The sequence below is a fragment of the Molossus molossus genome, unplaced genomic scaffold, assembly GCF_014108415.1.
Source record: "Molossus molossus isolate mMolMol1 unplaced genomic scaffold, mMolMol1.p scaffold_m16_p_4, whole genome shotgun sequence".
Lineage (NCBI taxonomy): Eukaryota > Metazoa > Chordata > Mammalia > Chiroptera > Molossidae > Molossus > Molossus molossus.
Window position 1 is genome coordinate 70,786,541 of NW_023425377.1, and position 17,262 is coordinate 70,803,802.

The following is a 17,262-nucleotide window of genomic DNA, read 5'->3' on the forward strand; positions in this document are numbered from 1 at the left end:
TTTAAAATTTTGCACCATATAAGAATGTTCATTGAGGTAGAAAGTTGGAAACAATATGTGTCCATCCTGTAGGGGACTACAACAATGAAATAAGAAGGCTCCATGATACAGAATACTATGCCAACCAACAGGGAAAGCAACAAAGTAGACCTTTATAAAAAGGTAGTGCTGCCCTGGCCAATTTGGCTCAGCGGTTGGAGCGTCGGACTGCGGTCCTGAGAAACCCGGGTTCAGTTCCCGCTAAGGGCACGTACCTCGGTTGCGGTTTGTCCCCGGCCCTGGTTGGTCGTTTCACGTCGATGTTCTCTCTCTCTCTCTCTCTCTCTCTCTCTCTCTCTCTCTCTCTCTCTCTCTTCCTCTCTCTCCCTCCCACTCTACCTGAACAAAAAATGGAAAAAAGTCCTCAGATGAGAATAAAAAATAAATAAATAAAAATAAAAAGGTAGTGCTAGCTGGTGTGGCTCAGTGGTTGAGTGTTCACCCATGCACCAAGAGGTCACCAGTTCACTTCTGGTTAGGGCACATGTCCAGGTTGCGGGCCAAATCCCCAGTGGGGGGCACGCAGGAGGCGGCCAGTCGATGTTTCTCTCTCTCTCTCCCTCTGCCTTACTCTCTCTCTCAAATAAATAAAAAAAATTTTTTTAATTTTTTTAATGTAGTGCTAGAGCCCTGGCCAGTTTGGCTCAGCAGTTAGAGCATCAGCCCTAGGACCCAAAGAGTCAAGGGTTCGATTCCCAGTCAAGGGCATGTACCTGGGTTGCAGGTTCCATCCCCAGGTCTTTCTAACATCTCTCTCTCTCTCTCTCTCTCTCTCTCTCTCTCTCTCCCCCCCCCCTTCCACTTAAAAAAAAAAAAAAAAAATCAATAGGAAAAATATCCAGTAACGGTGAGGATTAACAAACAAACAAAAAAGCCATCCCAGCTGGGTAGTTCAGTTGGTTGGAGTGTTGTAGGTTTCAGGTTCCATTACCAGTCAGGGCACATACCTACCTAGGTTGTGGGTTTGATCCCCGGTCAGGGAGCAGGTCACATGTTGGTAGAGACCTCATACTCTTGCCACTTGGATCAGAAGCAAGGTTGCCTTATTTCAAAATACTGTAGTGTCTGGGTTTCACTCTATCAGCACTACACTGTCTTTTATCGTCACTTGAGACTATTTTTTTTTTTATTGATTTTAGAGAGAGAGGAAGGGAGAGAGGGAGAGAGAAACTTTGATATGAGCCAAACTGGCCAGGGCATGTGTATGATCCTTTTAATGTGTTGTTGAGTTTGGTTTGATAATATTTTGTTGTGGATTTTTACATTTATGTTTATCAGTGATATTGACCTGTAATTTCCCATGTGACTATTAAAACGAAAAGTAACTAGCTCTGCCTATGTGGCTTAGTGGTTGAGCATCCCACCCATGCACCAAGAAGTCACTGGTTCAATTCCTGGTCAGTGCACATACCTGGGTTTTGGACCCCATCCCCAGTGGAGGGGGGCAGGGGCAGGGCAAGAGACAGCCAATCAATATTTCTCTCTCATCCATATTTCTATCTATCTCCCTCCCCCTTCCTTTCTTTTTTTAAATACTTTTCTTTTATTTTTTTTTATCCTCACCTGAGGACATTTTTTGATATTTTGTTCAGATAGAGTGAGAGGGAGAGACAGAGAGAGAGAGAGAAACATCGACGTGAAAGGGACACATCGAGCGGCTGCCACCCACACAACCCACCAGGGCCGGGGACAGACTGCAACCAAGGTACAGGCCCTTAGCGGGAACTGAACCCGGGTCTCTCCGGACCAACGTTCTAACCGCTGGGCCAAACTGGCCAGGGCTCCCTTCCTTTCTTTTTAAAAATCAATAAAAACATATTTTAAAAAAAACTAAAATTAACTAAAATAAAATGCAATGAACAATTCAGTTCCCTATTTGTACTGGACACATTTCAAACATTCAATAACTCCATGTAGCTAGTGATACCATATTAGAAAGCACAAAAATAGAACATGCCTACCCTCACAGAAAGTTCTGTTGGCCAGTGGTTCTCTAAACTACTAAAAAGGCCCTGGCCAGTTTTCTCAGTGGTTAGAGAGTCCGGGGTTCGGTTCCCGCTAAGAGCAGGTACCTTGGTTGCGGTTTGTCCCCACCCCAGTTGGGGTTGTACGGGTGGCAACCAGTCGATGTGTCTCTCACATCAATATTTCTCTTTCTCTCTCTTCCTCCCTCTCTCCCTCCAGCTTTATCTGAAGATGAATGAAAAAAAAAAAAAAAAAAAAAATGTCCTATAGTGAGGATAAGAAATAAATAAATAAAATAAACTACTAAAAGGACATTTCAGAGACTCAGGGAAATTTGAATATATGCTTGGTGTAAGATGAGACTAAAGAATGATTGTATATTTCCTTAGATGTGAAAATTGTTGTATGATTATGTAGAAAGATGTTTTTTATTTTTCAGATATGCATGCTGTCATTAGAGATGGAAGAAAAATTATATCAGTAAGATTGAAATGTGGGATTAAAATACCTAGCACAAAAGCAGGCATGCACCAAATCCTCAATAAATGCAAATTTTAATTCAAAAGTTTAGAGAAATGACAAACTGGGAAAAAATTATTTACCACTCATTTTATAACTAGATGGTAAATCTCTTTAATATATAAAAACTCCTACAAATCAAGAAGAAAAAGATCAATAACCCAAAAGAATAATGCACAAGAAAAATCTATCAATAGCTCTTTTTTAAAAAATTGATTTTAGAAAAAGAGAGAAACATCAAGTTTTGTTGTTCCATTTATTTATGCATTCATTGGTTGATTCTTCTTTGTTCCCTGACCAGGGCTCAAACCCACAGCCTTGGCCTTGGTGTTTTGGGAGGAGGTTTTAATCAACTGAGCTACCTGTCCTGGGCCTATAAATGGCTCTCAAACACATGGAAATAAATTCCACCTCAACTGTGGTGAGGGAAATGCAAATTTTCTCTACTCTGAAATTCCATTTTCACCTTCCTGTTTGCTCAAGTCCAAAGGTTGGTACTCTGTTGGTGAGGCCCTTACCCCTTGCTGGAAGGAGTGTGAATCAATCTAACCCCAAAGGGAGAGATGTGGCAACATCTGTAAAAATTACAAATGCACATAGTATTTGAACCAATAATCTCACTTTGGGGGATTTATCTACAGAGACACTTGTATATGTGTGAAATGACATTTGTACAAGGTTCTTCACTGGGTTCTTCTGTACTGGGTTAGCCTAAGAACAAACGGATGAAAACTTTCGGTTTCTGAGAGTGAAATTAACTGTGGAGCTTCCACACAGCAGAACATTATGTAGTTGTAGAAAAATAACAAGGGTGCATAAAGGGAGTTTGGTAAGGGAAGATCTCTAGCATTTGGTAAGTAGAAAGAAAAAGACAAGGTGCAGAAGATGTGTAAAACATGCTATCTTTTTTTTTTTTTTAATATGATTTTATTGATTTTTAGAGACAGAGGAAGGGAGAGGGAGAGAGGAACACCTGGAATCAAACCCAAACCTGGGCATGTGCCCCAACCAAGAATCGAACTGGTGACTGCTTGGTGCATGGGACGACATTCAACCAACTGAGCCACACCAGCCAGGGAAAAACATGCTATCTCGAATCGCAATTGTAACACATGCTACAACATGGATGAACCACGAAAATTGTGCGAAGTGCAAGAAGCTAGATACACAAGGGCAGATATACTATATGATTCTGCTTGTACAAAGTACCTAGGGATAGGCAAATCTATAGAGACAAAAGGAGAATGGTGGTTTCCAGAAGCTGGGAGGAGGGAAGAATAGGGAATTAGTGTTTAATGGGGACACAATTTCAGTTTGGGAAAATGAACAAGTTCTAGAGATGAATGTTGAGATGGTTGCACAACAATGTGAATGTGTTATTGCCACTGAAATGGGCACTTAAAATGGCTAAATTGGTATATTTTATGTTATGTCCATTTTACCATGCCTGATAAATGGGAACATGGGCCCCTTCCCATGCTTCACCTCCCCTTCCCATCCTGTGGGAAGACCATGAAGGCCATGAGTAGTGGACTGTGAAACTTTGGGAGCCCAGCCAGCTCCTCAATCAGGAAAACAGCATTTTGATCTCACACAGTGCCCATTCCCATTCCCCTGCGTGCCTTGTTTTTCTCTGTTTTCTGCACTCTATCAAACCTTGTGTTAGGAAAGTCTGGGTGTTGGCAAAACAATAGCACTGGTCAGCTGCCTACGGTGCAGCCTGTCCGCAGGCCAGATGGGACTTAGCAGCATTCAATTTCACCTGTGGCAGCTGGTGGGTGTGGCAGTAAACTTCACGAATCGACCACTGCTGGTGTGCATGGGAGTCCTAATAAATCCATGTCTTTCACAGCCAGTCCTCCAGTTTATTTCTTTGGGAATCCAAGAACAATACACTGAGGTTTTCTGGGACCTCAGCACTTTGCATAACATACCGCAACAACAAAAATTTTATTGATTGATTGATTTGAGAGAGAGAAACATCAATTTGTGGTTCCACTCATCTATGCATTTATTGGTTGCTTCTTGTATGTGCCCTGACTGGAGATCAAATCAGCAACCCTAGCATAGCTGGAAGACACTCTAACCAACTGAGCTACCAGCCAGCCACATTCCCCAAATTTAAAAAAAAATATGTTTTTATTGATTTTTTGTTAGAGAGGAAGGGAGAGAGAGATAGAAACATCGATGTGAGAGAGAGACATCTATCGGCTTGCCTTCTGCACGCCCACCAATGGGGACCAAGCCTGCAACCCCAGCATGTGCCCTGACAGGGAATTGAACTGGGACCTCTCAGTCCATGGGGCGACGCTCAATCCACTGAGCCACACCGGCCAGGCAATGCCACCTTTTTCTCTTTTATCCTCACCCAAGGACATTTTTTCATTTTTTGTTCAGTTAGAGTGGGAGGAAGAAAGAAGAAGAAGAAGAGAGAGAGAGAAACATTGCCGTGAAAGGGACACATCGAGTGGCTGTCTCCCACATGACTCCAACCGGGGCAGGGACGAACCACAATGGAGGTATGTGCCCTTGACCAGAATCGAACCCAAGACTCATTGGTCTGCGGGCCGATGCTCTAACTGCTGAGCCAAACCGGCCAGGGTGGCAATGCCACCTTTAAGGTAAAAGCAGGTGTGGGGGTGGAGGATGGGGACTTGTATTCATATTTGTTTGTAAACATACATAGATATTCTGGAAAGATACTCAGGAAATCAAAAGCAGCGGGTTTTTCATGGGGGGAAAGGAAGGGAACTGAGACTGCAGAGAGAGATTCTACAATGCAAACTTTCTTACATTTTTGTTTCTTGACATACCTGAGTGTATTAACTATTCAAAAATAAAATTAGTTAAGAAGTTCGGAGAGAGGGGCTTTATTTGGGATTGGTAAATTTTGGGTGCATTTTTATGCAGACCAAAATAACAATGATGATGAAATAATGATATGGGTAGCACATAATATTTCCTTATTCTTATATATTAGTTTTCTATGGCTGCTGTAACAGATTGCCAATAATTGGGTGGCTTACAGAAATTGAAATTTATTTTTTCATAGTTTTGAAGGACAGAAGTCCAAATTCAAGATGTCAGCAGGGCCATGCTTCCTTTGAAGGCTCTAGGGGAGTGTCCTTCCTTGTTTCTTCTAGCTTCTGGCAGCTGTAGGCCTGACTTGGCTTTTTTGGCTACTTGACTCTAATCTCTGCCTCTGTCTTCACATAGCTTTGTCTCTTCTGTCTGCATCTTTACTACTTGTCACTGCATTTAGGGTCCACCCAGATAATCCAGGATGATCTCATCTCAAAGTCCTCAGTTGTATCTGCAAAGACTCTTTGTTCAAATAAGATCACGGCCCTGGCCAGTTTGGCTCAGAGGTTGGAGCGTCGGCCTGCGGTCCGGAGAGACCCGGGTTCGGTTCCCGCTAAGGGCATGTACCTCGGTTGCAGTTTGTCCCCGGCTCTGGTCAGTCGTGTGGGTGGCAGCCACTCGATGTGTCCCTTTCACATCGATGTTTCTCTCTCTCTGTTCCTCTCTCTCCCTCCCACTCTACCTGAACAAAAAATGGAAAAATGTCCTCAAGTGAGGATAAAAAAAATAAAATAAAATAAAAAATACAAATAAGATCACGTTCATAGGTCCAGGGGGGTTAGGACATGGCCCTACCTTCTGCAGGTTACCATTCAACCAAATGCACTTATGGAGTGCTGTGCAGGTTCTGAGCACTTTACATAATCTCACCAAAGTCCCCAACACAGCCCCATGAAGTAGATACGCTTATTATTTCCATCTACCCAACGAACTCGGAGAGGTACAGCATCTTGCTCAAGGTCACACAGGAACCAGGATTCAAACCCAGCTGTGTTGGGCTCAAAACTCTGATTCTGTGTGAGGCACAAAAGAGGTTTCTGGTTCTAGGCCAAAACTGACAGGCAGCAAAAATTTCCTGGCGTGATTGTTCTTTGCCAGCCCCTGGGTCAGGCTTTGGAGATATGGAGGAAAGGAAAGAAGGGTGCATCCCTGGAGAGTAACGGGGAGAAGAGGCAGAAGAGGAAAGAGTATTTATTCATTAGCCCTTTCAAAGTGGTACAATCAGATATGACTCCTGCTTTCTGGAGCACCCTTGGCTAGAAATATCCACAGAGGGCAATCAAGGCCAGGAGCTTGTTATGAGGAAAAGGACAAAGGAATAAAGTTCAAATCCAGAGGGAATGTGTCAAGCACAAATAACATTTAAGCATCACTTACTGCATGCCACAGACTGTTTTATGAATTCGACATACTCGCTGAATCCTAAGGCACAAAGAGGTTAAGTTGCCTAAGGTCACACAGCAAGAAATAGAGATGGGATTCAAACCCAACTTTGCCCATCATCAGAGGCCCTATTGTTTTCTAAATATTGAGGTGAAATTTATATACATAAAATTAACCATGTTAAAGTGAACAGTTGAGTGGCATTAAGTATTTCACAATGCTGTGCAACTATCACCTCTGTCTAGTTCCAAAACATTTTCATGAAAAGGGATACCCAGTAGCAATTACTCCCCATTCCTCCCTTCTCTCAACCCTTGGCAACCACTGGTCTTGCTGTCTCTAGAGATTTGCCTATTCTGGATATTTCATATCAATGGAATACAATATATGACCTTTTGTGTCTGGCTTCTCTCACTCAGCATCATGTATTCTGAGATTCATCTACACTGTAGCATGTATCAGAACCTCATTCCTTTGTATAACTGAGTAATATCCTGTTGTATGGATAGACCACATTTTGTTTATACATTCATCTGGTGATGGACATTTGGGTTGTTTCTGCTTTTTGGGTTGTTTTGAATATTGCTGCTATGACTGTGTGTGTGCAGCAATGTACATGTGATGTTTAAAACGATTCATTTTATATGAATTTACTTCAATATTTTTCTTAAAAAGTGCCCTGGCCAGGTGGCTCGGTTGGTTGGAGAATTATCCCTGTGAACCAAAAGGTTGTGGGTTTGCCTGACCAGTGTGGCTCAGTGGTTGAGCATCGACCCATGCACCAAGAGGTTGCCAGTTCGATTCCCGGTCAAGGCACATGCCCAGGTTGTGGGCCTAATTCCCAGTGGGGGGCATGCAGGAGGTGGCCAATAGATGTTCTTTCTCATCGATGTTTCTATCTCTCTCCCCTTTTTCCTTCCTCTTTCTAAAATCAGTAAAGAAAAAATATTAAAAAAAAAAAAAGGTTGTGGATTTAATTCCCAGTCAGGACACATACCTGGGTTTCGGGTTTGATTCCCCATGTGGGAGGCAACGAACTGATGTTTCTCACACTGATGTTTCTTTCTCTCTCTCTCAAATCAATAAACACATCCTTGGGTGAGGACTAAAAAAAAAAACCATAATGCTATCAGGTGAGAGGGCCTAGAAGCAATGACATAATGCGCCCCCCCCCCCCCAGTAGCAATAAGCACACCCAGCACCCAGACCTTGGTTTCCCAATGCTGTTCCCCAGGTTCCTTGAGAAAAGTGCTGATTCTAGGAATGGGGTGGGGAAAACACAAGATGAGACTGGGACATTTTGTGGCACCAGAAAGTAAGAAAGTACTAAAAACAAACGAACAAATGGAGTCATGTCAAAAGAATAGTGCCTGAAATAAAATGTTGACAACAGGGCCAACTGAAAGAGCTCCAAGTGGCCAAAGCTGAAACAATCTGGACAAGAAAATAAATAACAATAGTACTGGATTATAACCCAAAGACTAAAATAACTGTTCACGAATCCACATGGGTATAAAGAAACAACTGAATAAACAAATCAATGGAGACAGAACAACTCTTCATTACAGAATAATTCCAGCCCTGGCCGGTTTGGCTCAGTGGTGAGCACATAGGCCCACAAACCAGAGTCTTGGGTTCAATTCCGGTCAAGGGCACGTACCTCAGTTGTGTTTGGTTCCCAACCCCGTGTGGGAGGCAACCAGTCAATGTCTCTCTCTCTCCCTCCCACTCTACCTGAAAATAAATGGAAAAATATCTTCTATCTATCTGAAGATAAATGAAAAAATATCCTCGGGTGAGGACTAAAAAAAAAAAAAAAATCCAAATAATAAATAATAGTAAATGTAAAAGGAATGAGATAAATGGAAAATTACAAGTAAACAAACATCACAGTAATAATTTCCACACAAATGATCCACCAATTAATGTAAACCAATGGGTGAACCTTAATGGGAAATAGGACCTTTGCAAGGCCTCCAAGTATTTCAGTCAAAGTATTTATCAATTTTTTGTATATATATATATTTTTAATCCTCACCCGAGGACATTTTTCCATTTTTCACTCAGATAGAGCGGGAAGGAGAGAGAGGAAGAGAGAGAAACATCGATGTGAAAGGGACACATCGAGTGGCCGCCACCCACACGACCCAACCAGGACCGGGGACAAACTGCAGCCAAGGTACATGCCCTTAGCGGGAACCGAACCCGGGTCTCTCTGGACCACAGGCTGATGCTCTAACCGCTGAGCCAAACCAGCCAGGGCAATTTTTTGTATTTTTATCATAGTTTTTTTTTTTTAAATCCTCACCCAAGGACATACTTCCATTTATCATTTATCTTCAGATAGAGTGGGGGGTGGGGGGAGAGATAGAGAGAAACATCAACATGAAAGACACATTAATTGGCTGTCTGCCACAGGACCTGGGCCAGGGCCGGGGACCAAACTGCAACTGAAGCATGTGCCCATGACTAGAATTGAACTCTCAACTCTTTGGTCCATGGACTGATGCTCTAACTGCTGAGCCAAACCAGCCGGTGCTATATATTTTTTTTAATTAATTTATTTTTGTTACAGATATTTCTCCTTTTTCCTTCACTGATTCCCCCTTCTCCCTCCCTCCCTGCCCCGTCCCCAGCTTTGTTGTCCATGTCCATTGTTCATGCATACCTGCATATAAGTTCTGTGGTTTGTCTCCCCCCAACCCCCTCTCCTGGGGATTGTCAGTCTGTACCCCACTTCCATGTCTCTAGGACTACCCCATTCCTGTTATGTTCATTATATTCCACAAATAAGTGAGATCATATGATACTGTTCTTTCTCTGTTTGGCTTGTTTCGCTTAGGATAATACTTTCCAGGTCCCTCCATGTCGTCTCAAAGGATAAGAGATCTTTCTTTCTTACAGCTGCATAGTACTCCATTGTGTATATATACCACTGCTTTTTTATACATTCGTCTACTGATGGACATTTGGGCTGTTTCCAGATCTTGGCTATTGTAAATAGTGCTGCTACGAACATGGGGGTACATGTATTCTTTCTGATTGGTGTTTCAGGCTTCTTAGGGTATATTCCTAGAAGTGGGATCACTGGGTCAAATGGAATTTCAATTTTTAATTTTTTGAGGTAACACCATATTGTTTTCCATAGTGGCTGCACCAGTCTGCATTCCCACCAGCAGTGTACTAGGGTCCCCTTTTCTCCAAACCCTCACCAACACTTGTTGTTCGATGATTCGTTGATGGTGGCCATTCTGACAGGTGTGAGGTGATACCTCATTGTTTTAATTTGCATCTCTCTGATGATTAGTGATGTTGAGCATTTCTTCATATGTCTCTTAGCCATTTGTATGTCCTTTTTGGAGAGGTGTGTATTTAGTTCCTCTGCCCATTTTTTAATTGGGCTCTTTGTCTTCCTTTTGTTGAGTTGTATGAGCACTCTATATATTTTGGAAATTAACCCCTTATCTGATGTATCGTTGGCAATTATGCTCTCCCATAGAATGGGTTGCCTTTTCATTTTGGTGATTGTTTCTTTTGCTGTGCAGAAGCTTTTGAGTTTGATGTAGTCCCATGTGTTCATTTTCTCCTTTGTTTCTGTTGCCTTGGGTGATGAATCAGTGAAAATTCTGCTGCAGCGCTGTATTTTTCTCATAGTTTTAACATAGGTCCACCAACTCCTCTATACTCCTCCTCCCACTGCCCTGTTCTGGGTAGAGGCTGACAGTGTTTGTTTCTGGACTTGAGTGGTGATTACAGAAATGTTTTGTTTGTGAAAATTATTCTAAGTGTCCACTTATAATCTGTGTACTGTGCAATAAAAACTTCAATTTGTTCAAGTGCAACAAGAAAAAAAGGAAAAAGACAGACTCAGTTTTGGAGAGGTACATGTTGGTGTTAAAACTGTAATAAAAAACAAAGAAATGATGATAGTTCAAGTCAAGATGGTGGTTACCTCTGGGGGGAAGCAAGGGATTGTGATCATGGAGGATGTGGGGTGAGGGGATGGACATCTATGGTGCTGGCATCGTATTTCCTGATCTGAGTGATGACGACATGGGTATCTGGTTTAAAATGATTATTTAAATTGCATGTTTATTTTTGTCTTTTGGTGGTATCCTGGAGCCAGCTAAAGTGACTTGTGAGGACAGATTTCAACTTTTCAGGAATGTGGGGACATCACTGTGGCATCATATTGGTAGCTTGAAATTGGCCAGAAACTGCAACTGCTACAGATAATATTTTTCTGGAGAGCCCATTGTTAAACATTTTCCAGCACATCACAGCTCCTCTATGTATATGGTATTCATTAGGCATTTTAATTATTATTTTTAATTGTGAAAAAAATACAGATAACCTAAATTTTACCGTCTTAATCATTCTTATGTGCTCAGTTCAGTGGCATTTAGCACATTCATATTATTGTGCAACCATCACCGCCATCCATCTCTAGGACTCTTTTCATCATGCAAAACTGAAACTCCTGTGGGTCCGGGATCAATCACATCCTCAGCCAGATACCGGTCCTCCAACTTTTCCTGCCGATTGAGCAACACTGGATACTAATTCACTGGTGAGTGTTTTTGCCTACAAGTCTGATTCTCCGGGCTGTCCTGTTATCCCCTGTCCGGGACATAAGAGAGCCAGGTCTCTCAGTCACATCTGTGTGATCGTCCCTCTCGAAATCCAGTGCTGGTTCGGACACACTCCTCGGGAACCAGGTTCCCTCAGCTCACCATATGTCTAGGGACGCCTGATATAGATGAGTTGCATGTCTCTCTATTCTAGGGGAGAAGGGGGGACACCTTCTTCTTCCATACTGTATCGTCAGACCGCTAGGCCACAACATCTCACACCGCAACATGAGAAACACTCAATCATCCATTCCTTGTGCAACACTCCTAGGACGTCTCCTAAAAAATCTACAGGCCCTAAGGCTCGCTCAGGACTTACGTCTCAAGTGACTCATTTTTTACTGCAACACTGCGTGGCCTCGGTACAAATTAGACAATGAGTTACAATAGCTGAGAACGGCACTTTTGACATTCTCAACAACCTAGAGAATTTCTTTTTTTTTGTATCCTCACCCGAGGACATTTTGCATTCATCCTCAGATAGAGTGGGAAGGAGAGAGGGAGGAAGAGAGAGAGAGAAACATCGATGTGAGAGAGACACATTGACTGGTTGCCACCCACACGACCCCAACGGGCCGGGGACGAACCGCAAGTACGGCATGTGCCCTTAGTGGGAACAGAACCTGGGACTCTACAGTTTGCGGGCCGACGCTCTAACCGCTGAGCAAAACTGGCCAGGGCAACCTAGACAATTTCTGTCGAAGGCAAAAAAAATGGTCTGAGGTTCCTTACATCCAGGCCCCTTTGCACTCAGATCACACCCCTTTTTATGTGACTCTTGCTCTCCCTCCCAAATTTTCCTACTCCACTTTTAATCTTCTCAAACCTCCCTCTGAAGATGTAGAGCTAACTTCTCTTATTTCCTCCTTTGACCCAGCTGATTTCGCTCCACCACCTTCTCCCTCAGCCCCTCCGGCAGGGCCACCTCCAGTCCCTTCTGTGGGTCCCCCACCCTACCCTGAACCTTCTACTCCAGCTCCAAGTCCTCTACTGCTGCAAATGATTCCCTCACACACAGGATCGGGAACCATCTCTGGTCCCTATCTGTCTTCTACTTAGGCCCCCTGTTTTAGAATGCCCCTGAGGGAAGTAGAGGGAGCTGAGGGAATTATCAGAGTTCATGTCCCCTTCTCTCTCTCAGATTTGTACCAAATAAATAAAAGACTAGAATCCTTTACTGAGGATTCCACCAATTATATTCAGGAATTTGAGTACCTTACCCAGTCCTATGATCTAACTTGGAATGACATTCATGTTATTCTCTCTCTCCTTTTTTTTTCCTTTATTGATTTTAGAGAGAGAGGAAGTGAGAAGAAGAGAGATAGAAACTTCTATGAGAGAGAAGATCGATTGGCCGCCTCCTGAATGCCCCCCACTGGGGATCGGGCCCACAACCTGGGCATGTGTCCAGATTGGTAATTGAACCAGTGACCACTTGTTCACTGAGCCACACTGGCTGAACCATGTTATTCTCTCTCCCACCCTTAATCCAGAAGATAAAAATTGAGTCTGGGCTCATGCCCAGGGCCATGCCAATAATCTGAGATGACAGACCCCCACTAACCCTGTAGGGGCCAAAGCAGTCCCTAGCCAGGACCCCAGGTGGAATTATCAGGACAATGGGGCAGTTAGGAAAGCCAGGGACCATATGGTAATATGTCTCATTGAGGGACTTACAAAAGCCTCATACAAGGTGGTTAACTATGAAAAACTGTCTGAAATAATCCAGGAAAGGAATGAAAACCCTGCAACCTTTCTATCCCGCCTTACACAGACTATGAGAAAATATACTAACTTAGATTCCACTAGTCCAGAAGGAAATGTCATTTTATTTTATTTTTTTCTTACCCTCACCCGAGGACATTTTTGCATTTTTTGTTCAGATAGAGTGGGAAGGAGAGAGAGGAAACGAGAGAGAGAGAAACATTGACGTGCAAGGGACACATCAAGTGGCTGTCTCCTACACGACCCAACCAGGGCCAGGGACAAACTACAACCTAGGAACGTGCCCTTAGCGGGAACCAAACCCGGGTCTCTCTGGACCGCAGGCCGACGCTGTAATCACTGAGCCAAACTGGCCAGGGCTAACAAATTCTTTTTTTTTTAATCCTCACCCGAGGACATTTTTTCATTTTTTGTTCAGATAGGGACGCAGAGAGAGGAGAGAGAGAGAGAGAGAGAGAGGGAGAGAGAGAGAAACATCGATGTGAAAGGTACACATCGAGTGGCTGCCACCCGCACAACCCAACCAGGGTCGGGGACAAACTGCAGCCGAAGTAAATGCCCATAGCGGGAACTGAACCCGGGTCTCTCCAGACCGCAGGCCAACGCTCTAACCACTGAGCCAAACTCGCCAGGGCTAACAAATTCTTTTTAGGAGTCCATGATGACCCCACACCTGCATGAAGTAGACAAAGAAACTTCACCCCTTTCTCCTTTTTATCATCATTATAAGATGGGAATGAAAGGGTTAGTAATGTTTTAACAAAACAAATAGACAAACAAAATAGACCCAGACGTAGAAGTAGGGTACAGACTGACAAACATCAGAAGAGGGGGTGGGGGGAAGGGAAGAGATAAACCACAGAACTTATATGCATGTACGCATAACCAATGAACATAAACAACAAAGCTGGGGACGGGGTGGGGTGGAGGGAGATTGGGAGGAGGCTGTCAATGTAGAAAAAAGGAGAAACATCTGTAACAAAAATAAATTAATAAAAATAATTTAATGCCCTGGCCTGTTTGGCTCAGCGGTTAGAGCATCGGCCTGCTGACCGGATTCAGTTCCGGCTACGGGCACATACCTTGATTGCAGTTTGTCCCCAGCCCAGTTAGGGTCATGTGAGTGGCAACCAGTCAATATGTCTCTCTCACATCGATGTTTCTCTCTCTCTCTCTTCCTTTCTCTCCCTCCCACTCTATCTAAAGATAAACGCAAATAATAATAATGATAATAATAATTTTTTAAAAAAGAAGGGTTAGTAATGTTTTAAAGGATAAGGGTAAAAGCTTGCAAAAGGCGGGACCTGTGAAAAATTGTGTTGCTTGCATGACCTTTGTTCAGCCTTCTATTGGGTACAGATAAGGATGATCAGGTTATCCGCAAGACAGTCTGGATGAGATACCAGACCAGTCCAACCGCAGGGTGGACAATGGGCCATGCAGAGTAGTTAGCAGGAACTGCTGGAAGCTAAAAGTAGAGTATATAACCTACACCCCAACTGTTATTCGAGGATGAACCCCTTTTGGCTCAGCCCTCCCGTACCCAGGTGTGTGCAATAAAGCCATTTTGCTCTACATTTGCCTTGTGTTGTGGATGTGATATCCTGCTGGCTCAGACCTTTTATTGTTATTATAGAGGAGGTCCAGGACCCCAGCCCTAAGATGGGGAGGGATCTGGCTGTACCCTCTCTTCTGATCTGGTGAGGTTCTAGGTTCCCGGTCTATGCTGAATTGGAGCCTTCTTGCCTTTCTCTGTTGAAGATGACAGTGAGTCAAACCACATCACCCCATCCCCAGCAAAAGGTTATCACTTAGTCCAGGAAACAGGAAAGGTCAGGGTGTGCAGAACAGGATTGCCTCCCCACTGCTGGAAGAGATAAAGGAAGTTCACTTGGTTCCTCCAGAACAGGCAAGGGGCGGGGGGCTGGATGTATAAATGGAGGGCCAGGAGGCAGCAGAGGCACTGACCACTGGAGAACTGTCTCGCTGTGCCCACTCTCTTGTCCCAGGCTTCACTGTCCAACATGGCCAAGCACCCACTGCTGCTGTTGCTGTCTGTGTGGGTGATGGCGGGGGCATTGTGGCTGGAAACTGAAGCCAGGGAAGTATCTGAGGACAGAGTGAAGATTTGCGGCTGGAAGATCATCCGGGCAATCATCTTCACCTGCGGAAACTCCAGATGGAGGCGGTTGGACATCCTGGCCCATGAAGCAATGGGTGAGGCATGGAGGTAGTGGAGGGGGGAAAGGGGAATGTGAGACATGAGATAGGCCCAAAGAGGCAGGGACAAAGGTGAGTCCCTGCCCATGACTTGGAGCTGAGGAGACCTGCCCATCCTTGAAGCTGAGCTAGTTGGCAAAACAGCAAAGCTGGTATGGGTGTCGCAAGCCATCTCCACCGGCTGAATGTCAGAGGAGAGAGTACTATTTCTGGGGCACCTGCTATGTGCCCAGCCCTGTGCTGAGCAAGGCTGCTGCTTACAGGACTCTAGGGGGACACCATTCAGAAGCTGACACTAAAGTGCTTTCCAACCCCTTGGTGAAGATAGTGTAAGGGGTGTGGTGTGTCCAAGGCCAGATATTTCCACCTAGTGGGTGAGTGACCCTCCCATCAAGTTGCTTTCCATCTCTGATCCTCTTTATCTACAAATGGGAGGCAGAGTCCCTGCATCTCACAAGGTTGCTCGGTGGCAAAACTGAATCAAAACAGATAAGGACACAGTCCAAGAAAGGCAGGACCTTCAGCTTGGGCTCAAGCAGGGAGTAGGGGGTCTAGTTTCCTAAAGGGGATGGGTCTAACAAAAATAAGTGTTGGTGATAATGATGATATAAATGTGGACCTAGAAAACACACTGCCTGGGTTAAAATAACAGCTCTACAATTCAATAGCTGTGTGTTCTATGGAAAATGAGGTAATAACAACAGCACCCACCTCATGGGGTCATTGAGAGGAGCAAAGAATTTTATCCATGAAAGCCCTTAAAACAATGTCTGGCACACAGTTTTCTCGATAAATGCTCAGTGCTATTTTGAGTGCTTATCATGTGCCACACTCAATTCAAACTTTTTAAAATGGGTATTAATGAACTCATCTAGTCTGTATGAAACCCTAGAAAGTGGGAGTCATTATTTTCCTCACTTTGCAGACAAGAAAACCAAGACTCAGAGAAGTAAATTCACTTGTTCAGGATTATATCTTCGAGAAGGTGGGTTGGTGCTTAATCAGTCTGGCTCCCAAATATATGTTCTTAACCATCAGGTCCTCCATAAACAAAGAATTTAAAAAAAGACAGGAAAATCAAGCTCAGTGAGGTTGAATATTCTGCCCATCAAAGCTGGAACCTAGGCCTGAATGGAATCAAAACCTTTAACCATGAGACCATGTCACAAGAACAGAAAAGTAGTTGGACCAACCAGGAGCCAGGACTCTGGGTGTAACAGAAACGGAGCTCTAAGCATTAACTCATCTCATTTTTTGCAGGAGATGCCTTCCCAGATGCAGAACCTGATGCAGACAGCAAGCTGGAAGAGGCAGTAGCCTCCAGTGAGTGGCTGGCCCTGACCAAGTCCCCCCAGGCTTTCTATAGGAGCAAACGCAGCTGGCAGGGAACCCCAGAGGCTCTGCAGGCACCCAGAGATATAGTGATTGAACTCGCCAGCAACTGCTGCACGTTGGGTTGCAGCGAAAGTGAAATCAGCAGGCTCTGCTAGACCAGGGAACATGATGGCTGGGGGTACCAGGGGAAATGCTGAGTACCTGTCTTTGGCTCCTTATACATTCATTTGTCAGCAAGTCATGGAGGTCAGGCACCATGGACTCCAACACAGTGCCCCCAAATAACCCTGACTTTTGACCAGCCTCTCCTAACCCCAAGCAAGCTATATCCCTACTTGGCCAAATGGTTGCCCGTGATCCTGATTCCTGACCTCTCCCCAGCCCAATACCATGCCTTTGTCTGGACTACACTGTCCCCTGTGCAATGGAACCCCTACTCTACCCAAACTGGCCACACTGAAGAAACCCTTGCCAAAACTGCAACTCTTCTGCCCCAACTTTGGCTACTGTCTCCTAGGGAGCCCAAATGATGCCCTTGCCCCAGCCTAGCCTTTGCCCACTTCCAGCTTTCCAGACCCTCTCC

At 44.2% G+C, this 17,262-nt stretch overlaps 1 protein-coding gene across 1 annotated transcript; it reads left to right on the plus strand.

The window, feature by feature from the left end:
• Positions 1-15,039: 15,039 nt before the first annotated feature.
• RLN3 (relaxin 3) lies at positions 15,040-17,079 on the plus strand. Its single transcript, XM_036241776.1, has 2 exons — positions 15,040-15,341; positions 16,605-17,079. The coding sequence occupies exons 1-2, from the start codon at positions 15,149-15,151 to the stop codon at positions 16,832-16,834; spliced, it is 423 nt and encodes a 140-aa protein (XP_036097669.1). The 5' UTR covers positions 15,040-15,148; the 3' UTR covers positions 16,835-17,079.
• The last annotated feature ends 183 nt before the right edge of the window (positions 17,080-17,262 follow it).

Excerpts from the sequence above, each read along its gene's own strand:
- RLN3 (XM_036241776.1), top strand. The coding sequence starts at position 15,149 with ATGGCCAAGCACCCACTGCTGCTGTTGCTGTCTGTGTGGGTGATGGCG. Across the intron at positions 15,342-16,604 it reads CCTGGCCCATGAAGCAATGG|GAGATGCCTTCCCAGATGCA; the intron begins GTGAGGCATGGA and ends CATTTTTTGCAG.